At 43.1% G+C, this 27,295-nt stretch overlaps 1 protein-coding gene across 1 annotated transcript in view; it reads right to left on the bottom strand.

The window, feature by feature from the left end:
- Positions 1-8,688: 8,688 nt before the first annotated feature.
- TMCC3 (transmembrane and coiled-coil domain family 3) overlaps positions 8,689-27,295 on the bottom strand; it is a 120,506-nt gene continuing 101,899 nt past the window's right edge. The window contains exons 3-4 of the mRNA XM_073651688.1: positions 16,786-16,921; positions 8,689-15,065 (exon numbers count right to left, since the gene is read on the bottom strand). Of these exons, the coding sequence (XP_073507789.1) occupies positions 14,763-15,065; positions 16,786-16,921 (439 nt within the window). The 3' untranslated portion in view covers positions 8,689-14,762. The remainder of the gene's footprint in view (positions 15,066-16,785; positions 16,922-27,295) is intronic.

Genomic DNA, 27,295 nt, shown 5'->3' with positions numbered 1-27,295 from the left:
ATTCGGGATGACATCGTGGGGGCACCGATCGAAATGGAGAGTGAGTCCCCTTCCTCTCCCAGCATTCTAAATGCTGCGATCGATAGCGGCATTAAAGGGGTTAAAATGCCCACATTGGTGCAGGCACCGCTCCAGGCTGTGACAGCCGGGTCTCGGCTTTCAGTTAAGCTGAGCTCGGCATGATCGCCGTGACATACCCATACATCAAAACTCGATAACCCCTATCCAACCATGACGTATGGGTCTGTCAAAGGCTGTGGAGATGTTAATAATCCTCTTTTGAAGTAAAAAACAAGAGCATTGTCTTGGGTAGAAGATGATGTCCGGGACACACAACCTTGACCTCAACCCCCATCGAACAGCTTTGTGATGAACTAGAAGGGAAATTGTGACCCATTTCTGTCATTAATTCCTTTACTCCCGAGGGTGGTTTGCACGTTAATGACCGGGCCAATTTTTACAATTCTGACCACTGTCAATTTATTAGGTAATTACTCTGAAACGCTTCAACGAATCCCCCTGATTCTGAGATTGTTTTTTCGTGACATATTGTACTTCATGATAGTGGTAAAATTTCTTCGATAACTCTTGCGTTTATTTGTGAAAAAAACGGAAATTTGGCAAAAATTTTGAAAAGTTTGCAATTTTCAAAATTAGAATTTTTATGCCCTTAAATCAGAGAGATAATTCACACAAAATAGTTAATAAATAACATTTCCCACATGTCTACTTTACATCAGCACAATTTTGGAACCAAATTTTTTTTTTGATAGGGAGCTATAAGGGTTAAAATTTGACCAGCGATTTCTAAATTTTTCAACAAAATTTACAAAATCATTTTTTTAGGGACCACATCACATTTGAAGTGACTTTGAGGGGCCTTTATGACTGAAAATACCCAAAAGTGACACCATTCTAAAAACTGCACCCCTCAAGGTGCTCAAAAACACATTCAAGTTTGTTAACCCTTCAGGTGCTTCACAGAAATTTTTGGAATGTGGAAAAAAAATGAACATTTAACTTTTTTTCACAAAAATGTTAATTTAGACCCCAATTTTTTTATTTTTGCAAGGGTAAGAGGAAAAAATGGACCCCAAAATCTGTTGTGCAATTCCTCCTGAGCACGCCGATACCCCATATGTGGGGGAAAACCACTGTTTGGGCGCACGGCAGGGCTCGAAAGGGAAGGAGCGCCATTTGACTTTTTGAATGTAAAATTTGCTTGAATAATTAGCGGACGCCATGTTGCGTTTGGAGAGCCCCTGATGTGCCTAAACAGTAGAAACGCCCCACAAGTGACACCATTTTGGAAACTAAACCCCTCAGGGAACTTATCTAGATGTGTGGTGAGCACCTTAAACCCCCAGGTGCTTCACAGAAGTTTAGAACATTGAGCCGTAAAAATAAAATTTTCACATTTTTGCAGCAAAAATGTTTTTCAGCTTCCAATTCTGCATTTTCATTAGGGTAATAGGAGAAATTGCACAATGCAATTTGTTGTGCAATTTCTCCTGAGTAAGTCAATACTCCATATGTGAGGGAAAACCACTGTTTGGGCGCACAGCAGGGTTCGGAAGGGAAGGAGCGCCATTTGACTTTTTGAATGTAAAATTTGCTTGAATAATTAGCGGACGCCATGTTGCGTTTGGGGAGCCCCTAATGTGCCTAAACAGTGGAAACCCCCCACAAGTGACCCTATTTTGGAAACTACACCCCTCAAGGATTTTATCAAGGGGTATAGTGAACATTTTGAACCCAGAGGTACGACACAGAATTTGATAACATTAGGTCATCATATTAAATAAGTTGTCATTAGTCTTGAGCGCAAGCGCTCGCTACTTGAGTTTGCATCAGGTACTCAGGTATGCACCATGTATCGCGGGTGCTCAAGTGACATGCTCCAGTCCCCCCCCCGCAGGTTTCACGGCTATTAGACACCCATTAAAAAACAATATGCAGGGATCGCTCATGCATGGCAGGCAATCCCACAAGGTTTTTTTGGCTGTATAACAGCTGCAAAACATATGGGGTGGAGACTCGAGCATGTCGCTCGAACACCCGCTATACTCAGTGCATACCCGAGCGCCCAATGCAAACTCAAGTAGCGAGCACTTGCGCTCAACATTAGTCGCCATATCGTCATTTTTTTTCTTTACTTTTGTAAAAATCCCAATCCTAACCCTAGCACAACCCTAACCCTAGAGTTTATTTTTTACGCCGTTCCTCGTGCGGCATAAGTGATTAGACCGCTTTATTCTTCAGGTTGGTGCGATTACAGAGATACCAGATTCATATTGGGTTTTTATTATTGACAGCAGTCACACACTAAAAGACTAGTTTTTGCATCGCCACATTTTGAGAGCTATAATTTTTCCGTATTTCGGCCGACAGTCATGTGACGGCTTGTTTTTTGCGGGACAAGTTGACGTTTTCATTGGTACCATTTTTGGGCACGTGACATTTTTGATCGCTTTCTATTCCGATTTTTGGGCGGGAGAATAAACATAAAACGACAATTCCGGAAATAGGTTTTATTTATTTATTTATTTTTTAATATACCGTTCTGCGTGTGGTAAAATTGATAAGGCCGCTTTATTCTTCTGGTCAGTACATTTACAGCGGTACATTTATATATTTTTTTTTATGTTTTAGCACTTTTACACCATAAAAACTATTTTATAGAAAAAATTTTTTTTTTTGTATCGCTTTATCCTGAGAGCTATAACCTTTTTATGTTTTGGTCGATGGAGCTGTATGGCGGCTTGTTTTCTGAGGGACAAGATGACGTTTTCAGCGGTACCATTTTGATTTGCATTTGTCTTTTTGATCACGTTTTATTGCATTTTTTGTTTGGCGGTATGATGATAAAGCATGTTTTTTTGCTTTGTTTTTTTTTTACCGTGTTCACTAAAGGGGTTAACTAATGGGATAGTTTTATAGGACAGGTCGTTCTGGACGCGGCAATACCAAATATGCGTACTTTTATTGTTTGTTTTTTTTCACAATATTATTTATGGGTACTAATATATATATATATATATATATATATAAATTTTTATATATTTTTTTTTATGTATATTTACCTTTTTTTTTCATATTCTGATTCTTTTCTTACTTTTACACTATATCCCACTATAGGACTTTCACATTTTATTTTCAGATCGCCTGTATAGCACAGGAATGCAGCAGCATCCCTGTGCTGTACAGGCTGTCACTGCTGCAGAGGGAGAAGATACTTTGGTCATGCACTGCACATGACCAAAGTATCTTCCTGCTGTCTGGTGACCCGGATGTTGTCATGATGACATCGGGTCGTCAGGGCAACATCCGGGAGCCGCGGCAGACAACTTTGGACGCTGGCAGGAGAGGTGAGTATCGGCGATCACCTGCCCTTGCCCCCGCAATGCTGCAATCTTCTTCGATCGCAGCATTGAGGGGGTTAACGTGCAGGGAGCAGTGCAGGACCGCTCCCTGCACATAGTACCGGGTGTCAGCTGTGACAATCAGTGGACATCCGTCGGCGATTGCACCGCTTGTGCGCGCGATCGCCATATGAACTAATAGTACGTCATTGGTTCAACCGGCCCAGGTCACCATGACATACTATTAGGTCATACGTAAGAAAGGGGTTAAAGATCAATGTCAGACCTGTTCTTATTTATAAATGGGCAAAAATTCCTACAACTACACTCCAAAATCTTGTAGAAATCCTTCCGAGAAGAGCAAAGGCTGTTATATATGTAACTAGCTATTGAGCCCGTTTTACGCCCGGGTGTCGAGCATTTTTATTGGTATATGGTCTCCCATCCTGGTATTTGTGCTGCTCCCATCCTGTTCCCCCATCCCTATCCTGGTATGCATGGCACCCCTCATCCCCAATCCAGGTATGCACGGCACCCCTCACCCCCAATCCTGGCATGCATGGCACCCCTCATCCCCAATCCTGGCATTATGGCACCCCTCACCTCCAATCCTGGCATGCATGGCACCCCTCACCCCCAATCCTGGCATGCATGGCACCCCTCATCCCTATCCTGGTATGTATTGTACCCCTCATCCCTATCCTGGTATGCATGTCACCCCTCATCCCTATCCTGGTATGTATGGTACCCCTCATCCTGGTATGCATGGCACCCCTCACCCCCATCCTGGTATGCGTGGCACCCCCCTCACCCCCATCCTGGTATGCATGGCACCCCTCATCCCCCAATCCTGGTATGTGTGGTACCCCTCATCCCCATACTGGTATGCATGGCACCCCTCACACCCCCATACTGGCATGCATGGCACCCCTCACCCCTATCCTGGCATGCATGGCACCCCTCACCCCTATCCTAGTATGCATCGCACCCCTCACCTCCAATCCTGGCATGCATGGCACCCCTCACCTCCTATCCTCGCATGCATGGCACCCATCACCCCCAATCCTGGCACGCATGGCACCCCTCACCCCCAATCCTGGTATGCATGGCACCCCTCACCCCCAATCCTGGCATGCATGGCACCCCTCATCCCTATCCTGGTATGTATTGTACCCCTCATCCCTATCCTGGTATGCATGTCACCCCTCATCCCTATCCTGGTATGTATGGTACCCCTCATCCTGGTATGCATGGCACCCCCATCCTGGTATGCGTGGCACCCCTCACCCCCATCCTGGTATGCATGGCACCCCTCACACCCCCATACTGGCATGCATGGCACCCCTCACCCCTATCCTGGCATGCATGGCACCCCTCACCCCTATCCTAGTATGCATGGCACCCCTCATCCCTATCCTGGTATGCATGGCACCCCTCACCTCCAATCCTGGCATGCATGGCACCCCTCACCTCCTATCCTCGCATGCATGGCACCCCTCACCCCCAATCCTGGCACGCATGGCACCCCTCACCCCCAATCCTGGCACGCATGGCACCCCTCACCCCCAATCCTGGCATGCATGGCACCCCATCCCTCATCCTGGTATGCATAGTACCCCTCAGCCCGATCCTGGTATGCATGGCCCCCCAGATCCCTATCCTGCTTTGCATGGCCTCCCCAGATCCCTATCCTGGTATGCATGGAACCCCTCACCCCTATCCTGGTATGCATGGCACCCCTCACCCCTATCCTGGTATGCATGGCACCCCTCACCCCAAATACTGGTATGCATGGCACCCCTCACTCCCAATCCTGGCATGAATGGCTCCCTCATACCCAATCCTGGTATGCATGGTACACCATCCCTCATCCCTATCCTGGTATGTATGGTACCCCTCATCCCCAATCTTGGTATGCATGGCACCCCATCTCTCAGCCTGGTATGCATGGCACCCCTCATCCCAAATTTGATATACATGGCACCCCTCATTCCAATCCTGGTATGTATGGTACCCAATCCCCCAATCCTGGTATGCATGGTACCCCCTCACCCCCCAATCCTGGTACCTATGGTACCCAATCCTGGTATGCGTGGTACCCCTCACCCCAAATCCTGGTATGCGTGGCACCCCTCACCCACAATTCTGGCATGCGTGGCACCCCTCACCCCCTATCCTGGTATGCATGGCACCCCTCATTTCAAATCTGGTATACATGGCACCCCTCATCCCAATCCTGGTATGCATGGCACCCCATCTCTCATCCTGGTATGCATGGTACCCCTCATCCCAAATTTGATATACATGGCATCCCTCATCCCAATCCTGTTATGTAAGGTACCCAATCCCCCAAACCTGGTATGTATGGTCCCCTTCATCCCCCAATCCTGGTATGCGTGGTCCCCCTCATCCCCCAATCCTGGTATGCGTGGTTCCCCTCATCCCCCAATCCTGGTATGCATGGTATCCCATCCCTCATCCTGGTATGTATGGTACCCCTCATCCTGGTATACATGGTACCCCTCATCCGAATCCTGGTATGCATGCCCCCCCAGATCCCTATCCTGGTATGCATGGCACCCCTCACCCCCATCCTGGTATGCATAGTACCCCTCATCCCTATCCTGGTGTGCATAGTACCCCTCATCCCTATCCTGGTATGCATGCCCCCCCCAGATCCCTATCCTGGTATGCACGGCCCCCCCCAGATCCCTATCCTGGTATGCACAGCACCCCTCACCCCCAATTCTGGTATGCACGGCACCCCTCACCCCCAATCCTGGCATGCATGGTACACCATCCCTCATCCCTATCCTGGTATGTATGGTACCCCTCATCCCCAATCTTGATATGCATGGCACCCCATCTCTCATCCTGGTATGCATGGCACCCCTCTTCCCAATCCTGGTATGTATGGTACCCAATCCCCCAATCCTGGTATGCATGGTACCCCTCACCCCCAATCTTGGTATGTGTGATACCCAATCCCCCAATCCTGGTATGCATGGTACCCCTCACCCCCAGTTCTGGTATGCATGGCACCCCTCACCCCCAATCCTGGCATGCATGGCGCCACTCATCCGGATATGCATGGCTCCCTCATACCCAATCCTGGTATGCATGGTACCCCATCCCTATCCTGGTATCCCTCATCCCCAATCCTGGTATTCGTGGTACCCCTCATCCCCCAATCCTGGTATTCGTGGTACCCCTCATCCCCCAATCCTGGTGTTCGTGGTACCCCTCATCCCCCAATCCTGGTGTTCGTGGTACCCCTCATCCCCCAATCCTGGTGTTCGTGGTACCCCTCATCCCCCAATCCTGGTATGCGTGGTACCCCTCATCCCCCAATCCTGGTATGCGTGGTACCCCTCATCCCCCAATCCTGGTATCTGTGGTACCCCTCATCCCCCAATCCTGGTATCTGTGGTACCCCTCATCCCCCAATCCTGGTATGCACGGTACCCCCTCATCCCCCAATCCTGGTATATGTGACCCCTTCATCCCCCAATCCTGGTATGTGTGGCCCCCTCACCTCCCAATCCTGGTATGCATGGTACCCCTTATCCCCCAATCCTGGTATGTATGGTACCCCATCCCTATCCTGGTATGTCTGGTACCCCTCACCCCAATCTTGGTATGCATGGCACCCCTCATTTCAAATCTGGTATACATGGCACCCCTCATCCCAATCCTGGTATGTATGGTACCCAATCCTGGTATGCATGGTACCCCTCACCCCCCAATCCTGGTATGTATGGTACCCAATCCTAGTATGAGTGGTACCACTCACCCCCAATCCTGGTATGCATGGCACCCCTCATTGCATGGCGCCCCTCATCCTGATATGCATGGCTCCCTCATACCCACTCCTGGTATGCATGGGACCCCATCCCTCATACCCACTCCTGGTATGCATGGTACCCCTCATCCCCAATCTTAGTATGCATGGCATCCCTTATTTCAAATCTGGTATGCATGGCACCCCTCATCCCAATCCTGGTAAGCATGGTACCCCTCATCCCCCAATCCTGGTATGCATGGTACCCCTCATCCCCCAATCCTGGTATGCGTAGTACCCTCACCCCCCAATCCTGGTATGCGTGGTACCCTCATCCCCCAATCCTGGTATGCGTGGCCTCCTCATCCCCCAATCCTGGTATGCGTAGTACCCCTCACCCCCCAATCCTGGTATGCGTGGTACCCTTATCCCCCATTCTTGGTATGCGTGGCCCCCTCATCCCCCAATCCTGGTATGCGTGGCCTCCTCATCCCCCAATCCTGGTATGCGTAGTACCCCTCACCCCCCAATCCTGGTATGTATGGTACCCCTAATCCCCCAAATCCTGGTATGCGTGGTACCCTTATCCCCCAATCCTGGTATGCGTGGCCCCCTCATCCCCCAATCCTGGTATGCATGGCCTCCTCATCCCCCAATCCTGGTATGCGTGGCCTCCACATCCCCCAATCCTGTTATGCATGGTCCCCTCATCCCCCAATCCTGGTATGCGTGGTACCCATCATCCCCCAATCCTGGTATGCGTGGTACCCATCATCCCCCAATCCTGGTATGCGTGGTACCCATCATCCCCCAATCCTGGTATGCATGGTACCCGTCATCCCCCCAATCCTGGTATGCATGGTACCCCTCATCCCCCCAATCCTGGTATGCATGGTACCCCTCATCCCTTTCACACTGCACACATACAAAAAAATAAAATAAACACTTATACTCACCTTTCTTCCCGGTGCTCCAGCGCTGCGGTGTCCTGCTCTGCCGGAGGCCGGGGGAGGAGTGTGGCGCCGGAGTACGCGAGTGCCTATACCGCGCTGTCCGGCACCATTTTGCTGAAGACACACTGCAAATGTGTCTTCAGTAAAATGGCGCCGGATAGCGCTATGCGCAAGCGCCGATTCAGACATCTTCACTCCGCCCCTGGTCTCCGGCGAGAAGAGAGGTGTCGCGGCAACGCTCCTCCCGGTCAGGTAAGTATGGCGCCGGAGATCGCGGTACGCGTTCAGTGTCTATGCATACCATGATCTCCAGCGCCATACACTCCACTTACCTGTAACGGCTCCATGCGTGCTTCTGTCTGGAGCCAGACTGCGCAGGCGTGTCACGCTTGCGCAGTCTATAAAGGCTTCAGACATAGACACGCATCTCCCGTTATATTATAGATTAGGGAACCAACAGCATGTTAATGCCTATGAAGTCAGAATGGGATGTAATTTCCTGTAGATGGAATGTGTAGGTGCCCCAATACCTGTTCATACAGGTTTAACTGATTACAAAGAAAACAAACAATCATTTCATTTAAATATTTATTTAGTGTCAACTAAATCTTTTTCATATAAATTTGTAGAAACAAAAACATACATGATGTACATGGAAATCACACAAGTCTGTATACATATGTATAAGTCTTACTATCTTCATGAACAGTATGAAACATATTTACACCTTTCTATAAGCAATCACAGTTTCCCATTAAAATGGGCAGTTGGTTTTCTGAACATCACTTAAAGCGAACTTGTCACCCATTACAAAAGTGACCAGTGTTTGCTATTATTTTATTCCCGATGCTCCCAAGTATTACAAATACTTTTCTTTTCCAAATCGGCCATATGGTTCCAGCAACAAGGGTCTTTTTATTTAAGGTTCATTTCTATTGTTTTTAACCAAAGGTGTGTGTCTTTACACTGCTTTGCATAATTACCCAGGGAGCAGTGCCCCATTGGAAAAGATCACAAAGTCAGAACTAAATAAAAAGGCCCATATCCCCGCATTCACATGGCGGATTTAAGTAAAGATTAACAAGGAAAACTCAAGGCAGCGAGAATACAAAAAGGGAAAACCTGGATACTCTTGACCTGGTGAAAGGTTCTCTTTAAAAGGGGCAGGAGGGGCACAGGGGATGTGGCAGGTCTTCAGTGTATAGATGATGCAAGGGTACGTAATTTCCATGCAGTTATCTTGAGGGGTAAATGAGGCATTACCCCAAACCCATTTAATGCACAGATCTTTGTGGCCCTCTCTTACTTCCAGCTAAGTAGGTGAAAAGGGTTTTCCCAAAGAAAGCTACTCCGTTCAGCTCAGGTTTGTTAGAATAGTTTACATTTATCTTCACAGAATTATTACAATACACAAATAAACATTAAGAATAACAATGTGTAGAAGACTGTACATCAAAGTGTGGCATTCGGTCAGTAGGTCACATAATGAAGCATCCAAATCACATTTAAGTTTACTTTTTGACTTTGATCATACAGAGACTATGATTATAGAATTGGCAATTTCCTCAATTATTAAATTCACCCCTTCTTAAAAAAGAGGAGCACATTTATCCCTATAACATAGCTTTACATTTTAGCAAGGTTTTTCTTTGCCTTAAGTATAGATGTATTACAGTACGTGGACTTTTAATCCTATAAATCATTGTAAGAAACATATCGAAATTGTGTTTTAGCACAGAAAAAAATATAAAATATTTCACAATTGTAGTTTAAATTAAAAAAAATCTGTGAAATTTATTAAGACACATCCTGGTAGAACAAAGCATTATTACCTATTTATGGTTTACTATTAAAGGGGTTGTCCACTGCTTTTACAGTCAAGTGGAAGTGGCCGCCACGGTGTACTGCACCATCTGCATTCTATTCAATTGCAGTACACTGCGGCAGCCACTATCACTTGATGGCGGAGCCCTGCAGGTGAGCACTTCCGGCCAGCGGCCGCCGGCACAGATAACAGCTGATCGTCGGGGGTGCCGCGTGCGGGACCCCGGCCGATCATACATTGAAGCCCTATCCTATGGATAGGGCATCAATGTAAAAGTAGTGGACAACCCCTTTAAGGACAAGTGGCAATACAATTTCTGAAGAATTCCCTGCCCAGTTGGACTTATACTCTAGTACTCAATATTGGCCCATCACAAAAATATAACAATGGAACTTAAACTGAGGCTTCCAGCTTAAAAAGTTATTGCCAAATTGTAGGGGGATAACCCTTTAACCTGTCATCAGACATGATGATCTCCACGAGAACTACAGTGTTGGCTCCCCAATGTCCACGCTGCACTCTTGCATTTGTTTAAAGGGAATCTGTCAACAGTTTTTGCTATGTAATCTGAGGAGAGCATGAGGTAGGGGTTAAAACAATGAACTCAAGGATGTGTCACATGTCTAGCTGTGTGCTGTGGTTTACTTAAACTGATGGATTAATCACCTGGTGATTATCATTGCTGTGACTATCAGGCATGTGGAAAACCGTTTGACTCCACCTCCTCCTGTGATAAGCAGCTCACTGTCAATAGATAATGTACACAGAGAGCTTGGTGTGGGCGGGGTTAGCTTTCTCAGCTCTGCTTCATTGCTAAATCTAAAAGCTCTGATTGTGTCAAAACGGCTGCACCCAGTAATCTAAGTGATACATCGTTGGATTCAGCTTCTCTTTGCCTACATCAGGCTGTTCTCAGATGAGGTAGGAAAAACCTGCAGGCAGATTCCCTTTAATGCTGAGTGCTACAAGGATATCCCAATAAAGAGATATCTAGATAGATTACACCTTAATAAAGCATATATCCAGATGTTGTCTGACGTCGATAACTACATAAGAAAATTACATGTGGACACATATTTAATATTAGGTTTTTACCCCTGCTGAGGGAAACTGCTCAATAGAAAGTGTGAACAAGTTATTAAAAAGGCAAAATGACCTTTATTTACTATTTAAAATAAAAAATCCTGAAAACCTTGTGTAAACTTATGTCAGTCAGCATAACTGTCAGTACTTAAGTATCGGTATAACATTACTGACAATACAGGAGAGGTATTTAGCTTGTATCATGGGAGTAGGATAAACCTGGATTTATCTCTTATAATCACTTATCAGTCTGTGAAACAGTAATGTTATGATTTTGTTCTAAAAATTACAACCCCTCAATACTAAGACTCTGGATTGGCTGCTATTGTCTGCTGACGTGGCTGCAGGATCATAGTCCTACGAACCTCCTCCTTTCTGCCGGCATACCTGGCACCACTACTGATTAGTAGTAGACCCCGAGCAACGTCTAGCATGTAACGACACAACAATGGCCTTGTAAATGGGGTTACTGCCATTCAAAAGATTACCAAATTTCACCACCCACAGAGATCATCAGATAGTAGTCAGCATATGCAATACAAATAAAGAGGTAAGAGACTCTAAAAAGTTCAGTTATAAAAGATATTATCATCTACAACAAATCAGGGTTGAGCCAATACAATTGGCTTCCAAGAAGTTCCTGCTGGTGCAAAGTTATTTGTATAAAGGGGAAGAAAAAATAATCAGTTTTGTCATTAGTAGTCTGTAGGTACTATACATATTCTATTCAACTGCATTACACTTCAATAATGGAAAAATAGACGTTTCTAGGTTCCATTGCACAAAGCCATAAATTTATAATATAATCCTGATACAATGTATAGCGAATAGATTCTTCTATCAAAATACAAAAAAAACCCTCATTTTGCTCTGTTCACAGTTTAGAAATGTGCAATTAGTGGATTCTAAGAAAATGTACAATTGTGCAGGCCAAGCTGCAGCAGAGCAAATCCTAAGTGTAAACAGGTTTAGTGCGGAGAATTAGGATATATACACAGACTGTGGTCAGATCGCATTTTTTTCTCCTCTTTTAAAGATGCACATACACCTTAGATGGCCAAACATGGCTGACAGCTTCCTCACGTGATTTCCCCATACACAAGCACTCAGTCAAGCATTTATGTCTTTCCTATGGGGAGAGTGGAGTAAGCCATTGCCAGACAGTGATTTCCCAGAGCACAAGGACTGGGGGCGTTTAAATTCAAAGTGCCTGACCCTCATCCCCCTGAGCAGTAGTAGAATTCATCTTAGGTGTGCTACCTGATGCTTACTGCAGACAAGCATTACCATACTTAAAGGTTACAGAAACCAATGTTTTTATTGGTCCAGTTTTTTTAGGTCTAAAATAAAAATAAATGAACCAATTTGAAAATAAATTATAATAAACAGTAGTGTTTACACCCCAAACTGAAAGCTGTGCATTGTTTACTACATATGGAACATTACTTTTTACATGGGTGACATTAAAATGCAACCTTAATTATAGGCCCATTTCAGCCCATGACTTTGGGGAAGGAAGAGGGGGGGGACTAACAATCCCCACCTTAGCCTTAAAGGGGTGGTCTGAAGGCAAAGTATTTTTCTCCTAACTTTTTATCTATTCAGTCCCATCATCTAAGCCATTTTCGAATATACTTGCATTAAAAATTCCCTACCTTTCCCTAACTACACTGTCTAATTGCTAATGTATTTTTTCCCTATTTCCAGTCTGATGACTACTTGTTTGAGTATCACCAGTGCATGCTGGGATACTCAAAGCATCATCAGGGGAGAGAGGCTGCGGTCACTGCTGTAGCCACTGCCCCCTCCCTGAAACGAAGGGTCATCAGTGATGCTCGTTTCAGGGGCAGTGCTGTCCCCAAGTGTCTCCCTTGTGCAGGGTCTCCCCCAGTGCGACGAGCGTCTGGTCAGTTGTCTGTATAGATGAATAGCTGTGTCACTATACCCGATGTGCAGGAGACCAGTGCCATCCCCGCAAATGATGTCACTAGTCTCTGTGGGGGAATAGCAACACCGTTCTGCTGCTGGCTTATCACTATTCATCTATACAGACAACAGACCGGACGCTGCGCTCATCGCACTGGGGGAGACACTGCACAAGGGAGACACGCAGGGACAGAACCGCCCCTGAAACGAGCCTCATTGATGACGCTTCGTTTCAGGGAGGGGGCAAAGGCTGTGACAGTGACAGCAGACTCTGCCCCGCTGATGATGCTTCGTTTGAGTATCCCAGCATGCACTGGTGATACTCAATCGAAATGTCATCAGATCGGAAATAGAAAAAAAACAAAAGTACCCAAGCAGTTAGTGAACAGTAGAGAATTTTAAAGCAAGTATATTAGAAAATAGCTTAGAATTATCAGATTAAATAGATAGGATAAAAATGCTTTGCCTTCGGAACACCCCTTTAAGTAACTGCATTAATAATTGGTCATGAACACCATGGTTACATCATTTTTCTTAAGGTACGGTCACATACCCAAATTTTTCTCTGTGAATTTTGACACATCTGAAGCCCATCTACTTTTAAAATTACCCAATACATGTAGCGTTGTTGTGAATTTCGCCCTTTTGTATTGGAAAAAGTGAGATGCTGCAGATTTAAAATCCACTTTGAAGTTAATTTATGCTGAGAATTTTCTCTGCAGCGTTTGGTTGAGATTTGGCTAAATTTCACCACCTCTGCTGCTACTATAATATGGTACAGAAAATCCACAGCCTTTCTGCCACGTGTGAATGTTCTGTACTACTCACTCATATCTTCTCCACTCACCTACCCTGTGTGTCCATTTATTTCACTTATTACCTTGGAGAAAAATTATAGGAAATACAGCTTCACAACATGATGTTTAACTTGCTGCTCATAACTCATCTGAGCATTACTCTAGTATTCCAAAATAAAAGAAGTGAATTGGATACATTTTCCTATAGTGATTAAGATCTGTGGCTGAAGTATCTTTCATAGCTGAAACATGCGGAATATGTTCTACTTATAATGCAAAGCGTGAGCACAGGAAAGTAAGGAGAGAGGAGAGCCGAATACAAAGTCATAGAAAACTTCCTAATATGTTACATACCGGCGTTCAAGGTGTTCAGAGTTAAGGTCCCTGCATAAAAAGTGACATTTTTATGTAGTCCACTTTCTGGTGATCACTTTTATCTTATAGAAATAAATGGATTATTTTTATGGCAAATCTGTAATGAAAGCCTAGTCCCTTCGGTGGCACCTCAATTTCTCTTCATGCAATTAAATGGAATGATAAAAAAAACGCATTCATCCATGATCCTCTCATCACCATTACTGACAAAAAGACATAATTTGACTTTCTATATATAAGTGTATAGTTTTTGGGTATTCTTTCTGTGGCCAACAAGTAATAAAGACAACATAAATCAGACAATACATTTAAGAGAACACTCATATTTACAACAAAAATCCATTAGGTTTGCCCTCTCGAGTCTGTTCACACTGCACGAGGAGATCCAAATTAGAAATCATGAAGAAAGAACAGCTTTGGTAGACCATGTGCATCCAAACAAAAACTTCAACAATCCAGACATGGGGGAGACGAGATTATTCCCAATACCAGGCTGTCACTTAAGAAACGGAATCAAGATATGCATGTTTAAGGAAAAATATGAAAGTGCCTATGCCAAAATTGTTTACAAAAATCAAGCAAGTAACTGTGGGATATTGTGGTAACTGGCGAAAAAACAAAGTCCACAGATTAAATAAAGGTACACACAGGCTGGAGTATTCATCTTGGCAGGATGACCCGTTCAAGGGCACATACTATGTGATCCCAGTTTTTGTAAAGAATTGCAAATAGTGTCACTACTAAAAAAGTGCAGAATACGTGGAAACGACTTTTCATCATCGGAGCTGTGAACTTTGCAATAGTTGACACAAAAACCAGAACAACAGTGATTAAGGCCAAAAGGATGTTTATGCATTTGCCCAGGAGTACTTTGGCATTCACAGATTCGGACTGTACAGCTAGCTGTTCCTGCTGGTGAAGCTCCAATTTGGAGACTCGAGTCTGGCAGGATTCCAATGCTTCCTATGAAAAACACAGGAAAAAAATAATTAAATTAGTACATTTCGTGGCATGTATGTCCTGATTAAAACACGAGCCCTAGTAGATAGTAGTAGGAGCCTCAACTCAGGTATTCGGGGCTGGAACGCCCACAATTTGATATCAATGACCTATCCTGAGCCCACCACACCACTAAAGGAAGGCGGGAAACCCCATTATGTAGTACACACAGCTGTAGAAATGTTTTTTTCAAATATCCTGGTTGCTATATTTGTATCCAAATGCTGATTGTATATAGGCAAGTAGAGAGAACAATTTGGGAAGAAATGCTCTGTAAAGACAAAGCTTTTGAGACAATAGAACGTAACATCTAATACATTAATAAAATGTATAGATAAGAGGCTTTTCACTTGAGTGCACTCTACATGGAAACACAAAATCCTTCTGTCCTCCTTGGGTTGCCCAGGCATGTGGCACAGTAGTCCTCTGAAACAGCACTGCTGTGAATATCAACCCAAGAGATTTGTGGCGGTGTACAAATTGCTGATGGCAGCAAGGATAGAAAGACTCCGTAGAAATCTCATTTGTTAAGCACGTTTCTCTAATGTTAGGTCAAAGTGCTTATGCTTCAGAGCCCAAAAGGTATAGATTGGAAGAAAATACAGCTAAGGGCACTTTATTCCCCCTGATAATTCAGTAAATATCCAGCATCTCTTTACCTTGAAGACAGAAGGTATCCTGGGGCAAAGAATTGCTATAGCAAAAATAGATGTGCTATACAGTGCATGGAAGAAGCAAAACTGCATGGTATGGAAAGCTATTTAAAGGAAACCCACAGAAATAATTATGTGCTGTAGTAAGACAATTGGGTTTACAGGGGAGTTACATAATTTGGCTGTATACTGTATATTCTTTATATACTGCATGGGCAACCTTTCCTATAAGGAAAATGCAGGTTTGGCTTTTCTTATCACTGGTGTTAGCTGTTATCTCAGAGAAACTCCATGCCGCCCTGAATCAGTTCATGGAGTCTGGCATATTAAAGGGAACTTGACAGCTGGTACACACTGCAGGCATCAGACCTTGGCTGTACGAGGTCAGACATACAGACTTATACATTTACCTATGTACAATGGTTGTTTAATAGATCTGGATTACAGTGCGTGGTCTTTAACCCAGGCCTGTAACAAAGGAATATTATTAGGCTAGCTCCAAATTAATACAGCGATCTGACGAGCACTAAGTCAGGGTTTCTGTTGAAATCTCCGAAAAACAGTACTGGTAACCCAGACGGTCATTCACTTAAATGAAGCAGAGGCGTCACTGTGGACAAGGTCAGGCCTCCATTGGTCATGACAGAAGCCAGACAGCATCCAGAGACTTCATCAGCTTCATTCAAATGAATGGCTCTGTCTGGGTTCTTGTCAGAATACTGTTTTCTGGGCATCCTGACATGATCCACGAAGTAGTGCTTAATGAAGAACCTAGCCTTACTATGGCTGTGATCTGTTTCTAGGGCGCAGCTAATCTGTGTGCCAGCAGAGGGCAGCAGCAGAATGAAAACGTTACCAGCACTAAGCACTAACTCTCCAATATGATGCAATGCTTAGCTAATTTGTTGAAAATATTAATAAGCACAAGTCTATTTTACTTGGCAAACAAAATATTTTTTTTTTTACAATCTCTGAGGAGAAAAAAAATGGATTTATTCTAACAATCAGATGATGTAAACTTTGATCTGTACCTGTATATCCCTGGACCTTTCATAAGCCTGATAGGCCACCTTTTCTTCAATGCTGGCTAGGTCCTGCTTTAAGTTGCTGGTCTCATGTTGATGAAGGTCAGTAAGATCATTCAGTTGGTCTTCAAGTCTTTCATACCTAAAATGTGAGTAACACTTGAGATTAGCAAAAAAAAAAAAAATTAAAATAAAAATTTGTGTCTAATATATAATAGGCTGCTGAAGTAAGAAATAACTGAAAAAAATAATCATTTTCACAGAAGATGGGGGGCATCAAAATACAAAATTTCTCCCAATATATGCCCTCCGTTGATATTACAAGTAATATAGACCTGTACAAAACTATATACAGAGCTGACCACATCTGTAGGTTACACAATAACAAAGATCCACATTTACAAAATATTTTATGACAGTTTTTAGTTGCCAAATTTGTAAGGTGACTAGAAAAATGGACGTGATCTGGAAAAGATGCAATTTAGGCTAGATTAGCCAAGTAGAATAGAGTAGGTGGAAATATAGATTTGTGCCAAAATTTTCTCTACTAGTTAGGATTTCATTTACTAAGGTGAACGTGAATTTCGGTTTGGTGGTTAAAAAGAGCCAGTCTCAGTAAAAATGGGCTACTGTGTTTAGTTCTGTGTAGTGTACTGAAATCTACGTTATTGCGTCACGTCTCACATGCAAACATGCAGGTGCCTCATTAACCTCTTCACGACAAAGTCAGTTTTACCCTTTATTAAAAACATTTTTTTTTTCACTTTTTTATTATCACATTGTAGGAACCATATTTTTTCTCTTTTTCTTTAGCAGACATAGCTATATGAGGAGTCATATATTTTGGGGAGAGGTGTTGTATTTGTCAGTATAATCATTGCAAATGTATCTCTTTAGGGGTAGGAATACAGCCCAAACAGCAATTTGGCCCCTCCCCCGCCCCTTTTTAAACGTTACAAAATAAATTTCTGTGGGTCGGTACAATTATGGCAATACCAAAATTAGATTTTTCTGTTCACATAGCTGTATCAGAGCTCTAGTTTTTATTTGGACTATCTTGGGAGATCTAGAGAGAGAGATCTAGAGAGAGAGAGAGAGATCTAGAGAGAGAGAGAGAGATCTAGAGAGAGAGAGAGAGATCTAGAGAGAGAGAGAGAGATCTAGAGAGAGAGAGAGATCTAGAGAGAGAGAGAGATCTAGAGAGAGAGAGAGATCTAGAGAGAGAGAGATCTCGAGAGAGATCGAGAGAGATCGAGAGAGAGAGATCGAGAGAGAGAGATCGAGAGAGAGAGATCGAGAGAGAGAGATCGAGAGAGAGAGATCGAGAGAGAGAGATCGAGAGAGAGAGATCGAGAGAGAGAGATCGAGAGAGAGATCGAGAGAGAGATCGAGAGAGAGATCGAGAGAGAGAGATCGAGAGAGAGAGATCGAGAGAGAGAGATCGAGAGAGAGAGATCGAGAGAGAGAGATCGAGAGAGAGAGATCGAGAGAGAGAGATCGAGAGAGAGAGATCGAGAGAGAGAGATCGAGAGAGAGAGAGAGAGAGATCGAGAGAGAGAGATAGAGATAGAGAGAGAGAGAGATAGAGAGATCGAGAGAGAGAGAGATCGAGAAAGAGAGAGAGATCGAGAGAGAGAGAGAGAGATCGAGAGAGAGAGATCGAGAGATCGAGATCGAGAGATCGAGAGAGAGAGATCGAGAGAGAGAGATCGAGAGAGAGAGATCGAGAGATCGAGAAAGAGAGAGATCGAGAGAGATCGAGAGAGAGAGAGAGAGAGATCGAGAGAGAGAGAGAGAGATCGAGAGAGAGAGAGAGAGATCGAGAGAGAGAGAGAGAGATCGAGAGAGAGAGAGAGATCGAGAGAGAGATCGAGAGAGAGAGATCGAGAGAGAGAGATCGAGAGAGAGAGATCGAGAGAGAGAGATCGAGAGAGAGAGATCGAGAGAGAGAGATCGAGAGAGAGAGATCGAGAGAGAGATCGAAAGATTTGAGAGTAGCATGTTTTGAGAGTAGCATGTTTTGAGGGTAGCATGTTTTGAGGGTAGCATGTTTTGAGGGTAGCATTTTTTGAGGGTAGCATTTTTTGAGGGTAGCATTTTTTGAGGGTAGCATTTTTTGAGGGTAGTGTTTTGAGAGTAGCATTTTTTGAGGGTAGTGTTTTGAGAGTAGCATTTTTTGAGGGTAGTCTTTTGAGAGTAGCATTTTTTGAGGGTAGCATTTTTTGAGGGTAGCATTTTTATTCAAAACACAGAAAACTCTAGGTACATTGCCTAATTAAAAATAAAAACAAATATTGACAACATATACAGTTTGTTGGATCCAGTATGTGGGATGCACTAAACACATGCTACAAACTACTGTAGAATATGAGAACACCTCTCTGATGTGGGCAAAAAAAGAAAATGTAGTTTTTTCTGCTGCCTCCTTTCATCTTACACAAATTCATGCTAATGACACTTCTGATGTGAAAATACAAGCTACTGAATGAGTCGTGAAACTGGCTAGAGGTGGAGATCAACACCGCAAGTAATTAAACAGACCTTTTGGGTCTCCTTGTTAAAAACTTGCATTCCTAAGGCTGCGTGCCCACTATGCGTTTTTCAAGCGTTTTTGCAGTGAAGTTTCCACAGCGAAAACACTTAAAAAACGCTTGGTAATACGTGCCCCATGGTCCCCAATGATAATCCGCATGTGCTGCGCACATGCTGGGGAAATTTCCGCTGCGGATTATCATTGCGGAAAAATCTGCAGCATGTCCATTAATTTTGCGGACACGCAGCGTAATTGCCGCCATTGACTTGCATTGAATCGCTTAATATTCGCATGACTACATGTGCACATGCGGATATTAAGCGATTCAATGTGTGCGGATGGTACCTGGGTCTGGAGAAGAGGAGACTCTCCTCCGGACCCGGGTACCATAGAACCTGTAAAAAAAAGAATTTAAAATAAAAAATAAAGATTATACTTACCTTCTGATGGCCCCCGGTCTCCTCAGCGATGCGTCCGGTCTGTTGCACTGCTCGCGGTGGTGTGAAAGGACCTGTCATGACGTCATTTAGTCATGTGACAGGTCACGTGACTAAATGACGTCATGGCAGGTCCTTTCACACCGTGAGCAGGACCTGCCATGACGTCATTTAGCCATGTGACAGGTCACATGACTAAATGAAGTCATGGCAGGTCCTTTCACACCACCGCGAGCAGTGCAACAGACCGGATGCAGGGGAGAAAAGACCGGGGGCCATCGGAAGGTAAGTATAGTTTTTATTTTTTACCATTCTTATTCTTTTTTTTTAAAACTATTACTTGGTCACACTATATAAATCCATGTCGGTTGCATGGATTTATATAGTGTGACCAAGTTGTCAAGCACTTTTCCAAGTGATGCTAAAATCGCTTGGAAAAGCGCTTGATAACCCGCATGCAGAAATGCATGTGAAAAACGCTTGACAAATGCTTCTACCTGGCGGGAAAAATGCATGTAAAATCCGCATGCGTTTTTCCTGCCAGGGAGAAGCGGAAAAAATATACAGCATTTCTGCATCGTGGGCACATAGCCTAAAGGTTTAAATACCGGGAATTAAATAATTCTGTAATATTAATGGTAATGGACCAGCTTTTTCACTGTTCTCATTTACTCTGCCATTAAAATGTTTAACTCATGCAACCATATGCCAATTACTGTATTGTTATGTCAGTTATATCCAGATCAGCAGTAATCAATTTGATCATGTGATTTTGCTTGGCACCATGATTGGTTGACTTATAGTTTTAAGTCACGGTTTTGCACATTTTTCTACAGTATGGGCCCGATTCATGAAGACCAGCATAGTTCACACCGGTCTTGATTAGGTGGCGTACTGGAGTCAGACGCTCCCGATTCATGAAGAGGCGTACATGTCATGTGCCTGGGTGAGCTACTCCAGTTAGTTAGGTATTGGAGTGAGATTTCTGCAGTAGGGAATACCACAGCTCATCTTGAATTAGATGGGCTGTGGAGTCACGCCCCCACTGTGCCTCGAGAAACTGGAGTGAAAAACACCCAATTCGACAAATGTAGGTGCAACTCAGAGTTTTGAATAAATTTTGCGAGTTTTCAAAAACGTTTACGATAGAATTCTGCCGTTAAACCTTTCATGAATCAGGCCCTATGACTATGGTCATAATGGCCTGAAATATGTGAGCAAATGTGCTACATGTCCAATGTTTGTGGCATCACTTATGACCTGCTTTCACAAGGGAATCTAGCAGCAGGTTTTTGCCATTTAATCTGAGAACAGCAAAATATAGAGCTTGAGATTCCAGGGATGTGTCACTTATTAGGCTGTGTGTTGTAGGTTCAATACAATCAGTGTTTTATCAGCAGGAGATTACCACTGCCTGCCTAGGTGTCAGTGCTGTCCAGTCCAGATAATCTGTGTAACCCAGCCCCTACCACTGATTGGCAGCTTTCTGAATGTACAATGTACACAGGAAGCTACTGATCAGTGGTGTGGGCAGGGTTACACAGCTCAGCATTCTGACTAATGCTACATCTACAACATACATGTCAAACTCTGGCCTGTGGGTCAAACCTGGCCCGCAGGGTGGTATTTGGCCAGCGACACCATAACCACCACCCCTATGTGGGGCTATTATTCTATATGGAGGGCTATATGGGGCCAATAATACTGTATGTAGGACTATGTGGGGTCCAGTATTCTGTATGGAAGACTATGTGGGTCCCATTATTCCGTATGGAGGACTATGTGGGGATGTGCATTTCTTTGGAGGACCGCACAGCCCTCCATGTGCTCGCCAGAGGTAGCCTGACTGCCATTAGGTACCGAGATGAGATCCTCAGACCCCTTGTGAGACCATATGCTGGTGCGGTTGGCCCTGTGTTCCTTCTAATGCAGGACAATGCCAGACCTCATGTGGCTTGAGTGTGTCAGCAGTTCCTGCAAGATGAAGGCATTGAAGCTATGGACTGGCCTTCCCGTTCCCCAGACTTGAATCCGATTGAGCACATTTGGGACATCATGTCTCGCTCCATCCACCACAGACTGTCCAGGAGTTGGCGGATGCTTTAGTCCAGGTCTGGGAGAAGATCCCACAGGAGACCATCCGCAACCTCATCAGGAGCATGCCCAGACGTTGTAGGGAGGTCATACAGGCACGTGGAGGCCACACACAATACTGAGCCTTGTGTTGACTTGTTTTAATGACATTATATCAAAGTTGGATCAGCCTGTAGTGTGTTTTTCCACTTTAATTTTGGGGGTGACTCCAAATCCAGGCCTCCATTGGGTAATAAATTTGATTTCCATTGATAATTTTTGTGTGATTTTGTTGTCAGCACATTCAACTTTGTACAGAACAAAGTATTCAATGAGAATATTTCATTCATTCAGATCTAGGATGTGTTATTTGAGTGTTCCCTTTATTTTTTTGAGCAGTGTATTATAAAGTCAGAAGTAGCTCAAACTGTAATTGGCAAATAGAGTATGGTGGGGGTAGATGGGTTCCTTGGTCTCCAGGGCTATAAAAGTTGACCTATCAGCTCAATTCCAGTATAACATAAGTTACCAAGTTTTGAATCAGAAAGGTAGAGAATCCCGAATAATAAACAGCTGAGACCCGAAGCCTGCACACAAGCCTAGTATGACTCACTTTTATGAAATATGCATGTCTATAGTATCCATCTGCACCCTATAACTCATTTTCTACACATTATGATACAGTCATGGTCATAGAAAATATAACCAGTTTAATTTTCAGAAATCATTTTGTCTACCTTTAACCAAGTAGCAACTGTCTCAGACATTACCCCCTCAGGGATAACATTTCCTTTTGCCTTATTTAAACATTACTGAAAAAACTTTAGGTCATGTTCTTGTGTAGAGATATGTAGTATTTTTTCTACAAATTTGTCAGGTGTCTGCAAACAAATACGCTCTTTTGATGCATTTTTGTTTCCTTTATTTTATGCATTTTTTTTGTGGAGAAACATTAAGATAACACACTTTATAAAAAAAAAAAAATTCAACAAAAAAAAAACAAAAAAAAACACTGCAACCCCTTCATCCCTCAAGCCAGTTTTCACTTTCATGACCAGGCCACATTTTACAGTTCTGACACTGTCACCTTATGGGGGTAACAACTCTGGAACACTTCAAAGGATCCCAATGATTCTGAGATTGTTTTTTGTGTGACATATTGTACTTCATGATAGTGGTTAAATTTGTTCAATATTACGTGTTTATTTGTGAAAATATCGGAAATTTGTCGAAATATAGCAATTTTCAAACTTTCAATTCTTATGCCCTTAAATCAGGAGTTATATCACACAAAATATTTAATACATTTAATTTCCCATATGTCTACTTTACATCTGCAGCATTTTTTAAACATTTTTTTCTTGTTAGGAAGTTAGAAGGGTTAAAAGTTGAACAGCAATTTCTCATTTTTCCAACAAAATTTACAAAACCAAATTTTTAGGGATCACATCACATTTCAAGTGGCCTATATTACAGAAAGTACCTAAAAGTAATACCATTCTAAAAACGGCACCCCTCAAAGTCCTCACAACCACATTCAAGAAGTTTATTAACTCTTCAGGTGCATCACAGGAATTAATGCAATGTGAAATGAAAAAAAATGAAAATTTTACTTTTTATTTTCACAAGGGTAAAATGAGAAAATAGATGCCAAAATTTGTTGAGCAATTTCTTGAGTGCACCGATACCCCCTATGTGGGGGGAAAACTACTGTTTGGACGCATGGCAGGGTTCGCAAGGGAAGGAGCACAGTTTGACCTTTGAATGCAAAAATGGCGCCATGTCGTGTTTGGAGACTCCTGATGGGTTTCCCATTTTGGAAACTAGACCCTTCAAGGAATGTATCTAGATGTGTGGTGGGCATCTTGAACTCCCAGGTGTTTCACAGAGGTTTATAATTTAAAGCCGTGAATATAAAGAGTCACATTTTTCCCCACAAATTTTGCATTTTCACAAGGGTGACGGGAGAAAATGCACTGTACAATTTGTTGTGCAATTTCTCCTGAGTGGGCAGATACCCCATATGTGGAGGAAAACTACTGTTTTGGCGCACGGCAGGGAAGGAGCTCTATTTGGCTTTTCGAACGCCAAATTGGCAAGAATAGTTAGCGGACGCCATGTCGAGTTTGGAGAGCCCCTGATGTGCATAAATAATGGAAACCCACAAGTGATGCCATTTTGGAAACTAGACTCCTCAAGGAATTTGTCTAGACGTTTGGTGACCCCCAGGTGCTTCACAGAAGTTTATAATGTAAAACTGTGAAAATGAAAAAATATATTTTTTCCCATCAAAATGGTGGTTTTGCCCTAAATTTTTCATTTTCACAAGAGCAAAATGAACCATACAATTTGTTGTGCAATTTCTCCTGAATACACTGTACCCCATATGTGGTCGAAAACTACTTTTGAGGCACAGTGCAAAGCTCAGAAGGGAAGAAGCGCCATATTGGAGATTTTGCTGGAATGGTTTAAGGGTGCCATGTCACATTGGCAGAACCCCTGAGGTGCCAGAATAGCAGAACACCCCATAAGAGACCCCATTTTACAAACTACACCTATGAATGAATTCATCTAAGGGTACTGTGATCATATTGACACCACAGGTGTGTCACAGAATTTTATACCATTGGGCCGTGAAGAGAATAGGATTATATTTTTAAAAAAAAATTTGTTTTAGCCCCAGATTTTACTTTTTCACAAGGGAAAATGGGTAAAAATGGCACCAACATTTGTGCCAAAATTTCTGCTGAATGTCGAATAACCCCATATTTGGCTATACAGTACTGCTTAGCCAGATGGCGAGCCTCAGGAGGGACTTAGCGCTATTTGCCTCCTGGAGTACAGATTTTCCTAGAATAGTTTGCAGACTCCATATACAGAGCCCCTAAGAGCTAGACGAGCGGTATACACCCCTCAATCGACTCCGATTTTGGAAATTATACCCCTTTGGGAATTTATCTATAGGTGTAGTTATGATTTGATTCCATGGAGACATGCAACCGTAAATTAGGCGGGCTCTCGTTGCTACAGAAACGCCAAACGTGGTTTAGGCACACTGTGGGGCTCAGAAAGGAGGGGGGCATTTGGATTTGGGAGCACAGAACTTGCTGGATTTCATTTGGGTGGGTGAGAAGCCATTTTGCTTTTCAAGAGCCTTTGTACTACCAGTCACGTAGAAGTCCCCTATATTTCTGTTAACAGATGACGGACCTGAGTGGGGACGTGCTTTTTTTTTTCTATTGAGTTGTAACTTGTGTTGGGAACATTTTACATAACATTTTGGATCATGTTTATCCTGTGCTCTACACTGGATATATCGTGGTTTCCATCTAAATCTCTGAGTGACATGATTCAGATGAAATCCCAGAGGGATCCAGTCACTATAACAAGGCAGCAGAGTTACTCGGACTCAGTCTCTGTCCTTTAAAGAGATGCACAAAACTATGGCTGACGGCACTTTTAGGCACGCCTAAAAAGATGGACACCGCTGGATCATAGGCAAGATAGCTAGGCAAGATAGCATCCACAGTTGCCCCGATCTGCCTCATTATAGGGAATCTTTTGCTAAGGGATCAGTCTGAATCACGTATTTCAGAGATTTACATGGAAACCCCGATGGAAGCGTACAGTGTAGAGAGCAGGATAAATGTGAGCCGAGCGATTTTTGGGAGGCAGAATGAACAAATCAACAGCAGGTGAAGAATTGGTTTTATATTATATTATAGACTCTTCCTAAAAAAGCCAAAATACTGTTTCAGATTATATCTAATCACCAGATCGTGCGTGTCTACTTAACATTTTTCAGCCTAAATAAATGTGATAAAAAAAAAAACACAGAAGGAAGTTTGACTGCATGTTCTGTTTGCTGTGTGAGAAATATGACCTCTTAGAATTTCAGATTGCTCTCCCATCACCATATGTATGACAGAAAACCATCGAGGCCCCAGACGGGGATTTTGTGTTTGACCTGAGCATCAATATTTAATGCATTCCAGCATATAACGCTGAGACACAGCTGCCACGCACCTAGGACTTTGTCAAATTCTGACTCATGCTTCAAAAAATAACATTGTTCCCCACCCTTCAAGGGAATTTTCACTTATAGATTAATAACATAACAATTAAAGAAGTTTCACACAAGATATTCATGTAATACTAGTCAGTCAAACTGTATTGTAATATCTGGCATAATATTAGCCCAAAACAGTGGCAGCCACAGCGCACCATAGTAGACAAGCACTTTCTGCACCTCTGACAAGCTAATAAATGTCAGCAGCCTGACACTTCCTATTATAGTGCAGTAAAAACATTCTCCAATAAATAGCTTACAAAAGGAGGAATACTGACATGGCGGGGGGCGGGGGGGGGTAATTTTTGTTTTAAGAAGGGGAGGGGAATCACTTTTCCACACAGGGCTCTGTAGGTTTGGATTTACATTTCCGTTAATAACACAAGTAATCACAAAATGCAGTTTTTAAATGAAGGTTGTTATCTTTGTCTAGTATTTAAATTTGTTTTAGGATCTGAAACATGTAAGTGTGACAAACACGCAGAAGAATAAGAAATCAGGAAGGGGGAAAACACTTTCACACCACTGTATATAACATTGACGTTTCGGACAATTCTATGGCCTTCTTCAGAACAGGGATTGTTTGGTATTGTATTTGAGAGCCCATAGCGTACGGGAGACTGTGAAAGAGAAATCTACTACGGTGCTAGGAAAATAGCGTCATTCTTTTAGCAAGGTAGTGCATTTCTCCTGCGCTGTCTCCATTACGCTATGGGCTATCAAATACAATACTAAGGTATCCCTGCTCTGAAGAAGACCATATAATTGGCTGAAATATCAATATTATATGCAATGGATAACCTATGTGAAATAAAATTCTATCACTTTTTTGCATCATTTTTGGAGTGCCAAATTCATTGTTATACTATTTGTGCAGTGGAATCCTATTTGTGCACCCCAATCAGGAGTACCATGCACCCTTCTTCTACTGCCTTAGGCCCATAGTAACCAAATAATATAGACCTGGATAACCTCTTTAAGGGAACTGATTCTAGGAAATGTATTAAGCAAAACACTGTTATAGTACTGTAAGTATGCAAAATCAGATGGTAGTCTACATGATACAGTTCAGTGACATAACAGATAATGTTTTCTCCCATGGAATTGGTTTTATCCTCCTTTGTCAGTTCTAACCTTATTTGACTATTTGTAGAAAGTTCAGTCTTTCACATTAGTTTCCTCAGGCCCCTTTCTAGTAAAAAGAGAAAAATTAATATTTTATACATGTCAATTTCCAGTGAAATCCATTGAAAACCACAATTAGAGGGGTGGTCAAATACTCAGACAACACCTTCTTAAATACTATATACACCAGTGTAAAATAAAAATAACAGATACTCACCTCCCGATGCACTTTCAGCAATGTTGGCACATGAACACTGCAGCCAATCATCCGAGAACTCA

Source organism: Phyllobates terribilis, unplaced genomic scaffold (assembly GCF_046119375.1).
Source record: "Phyllobates terribilis strain yellow unplaced genomic scaffold, ASM4611937v1 Scaffold_11__3_contigs__length_659146591, whole genome shotgun sequence".
In the NCBI taxonomy this organism is placed as follows: domain Eukaryota; kingdom Metazoa; phylum Chordata; class Amphibia; order Anura; family Dendrobatidae; genus Phyllobates; species Phyllobates terribilis.
Note: the sequence above shows the minus strand (reverse complement) of the source record. Positions and strands in the feature narration are given on the sequence as shown.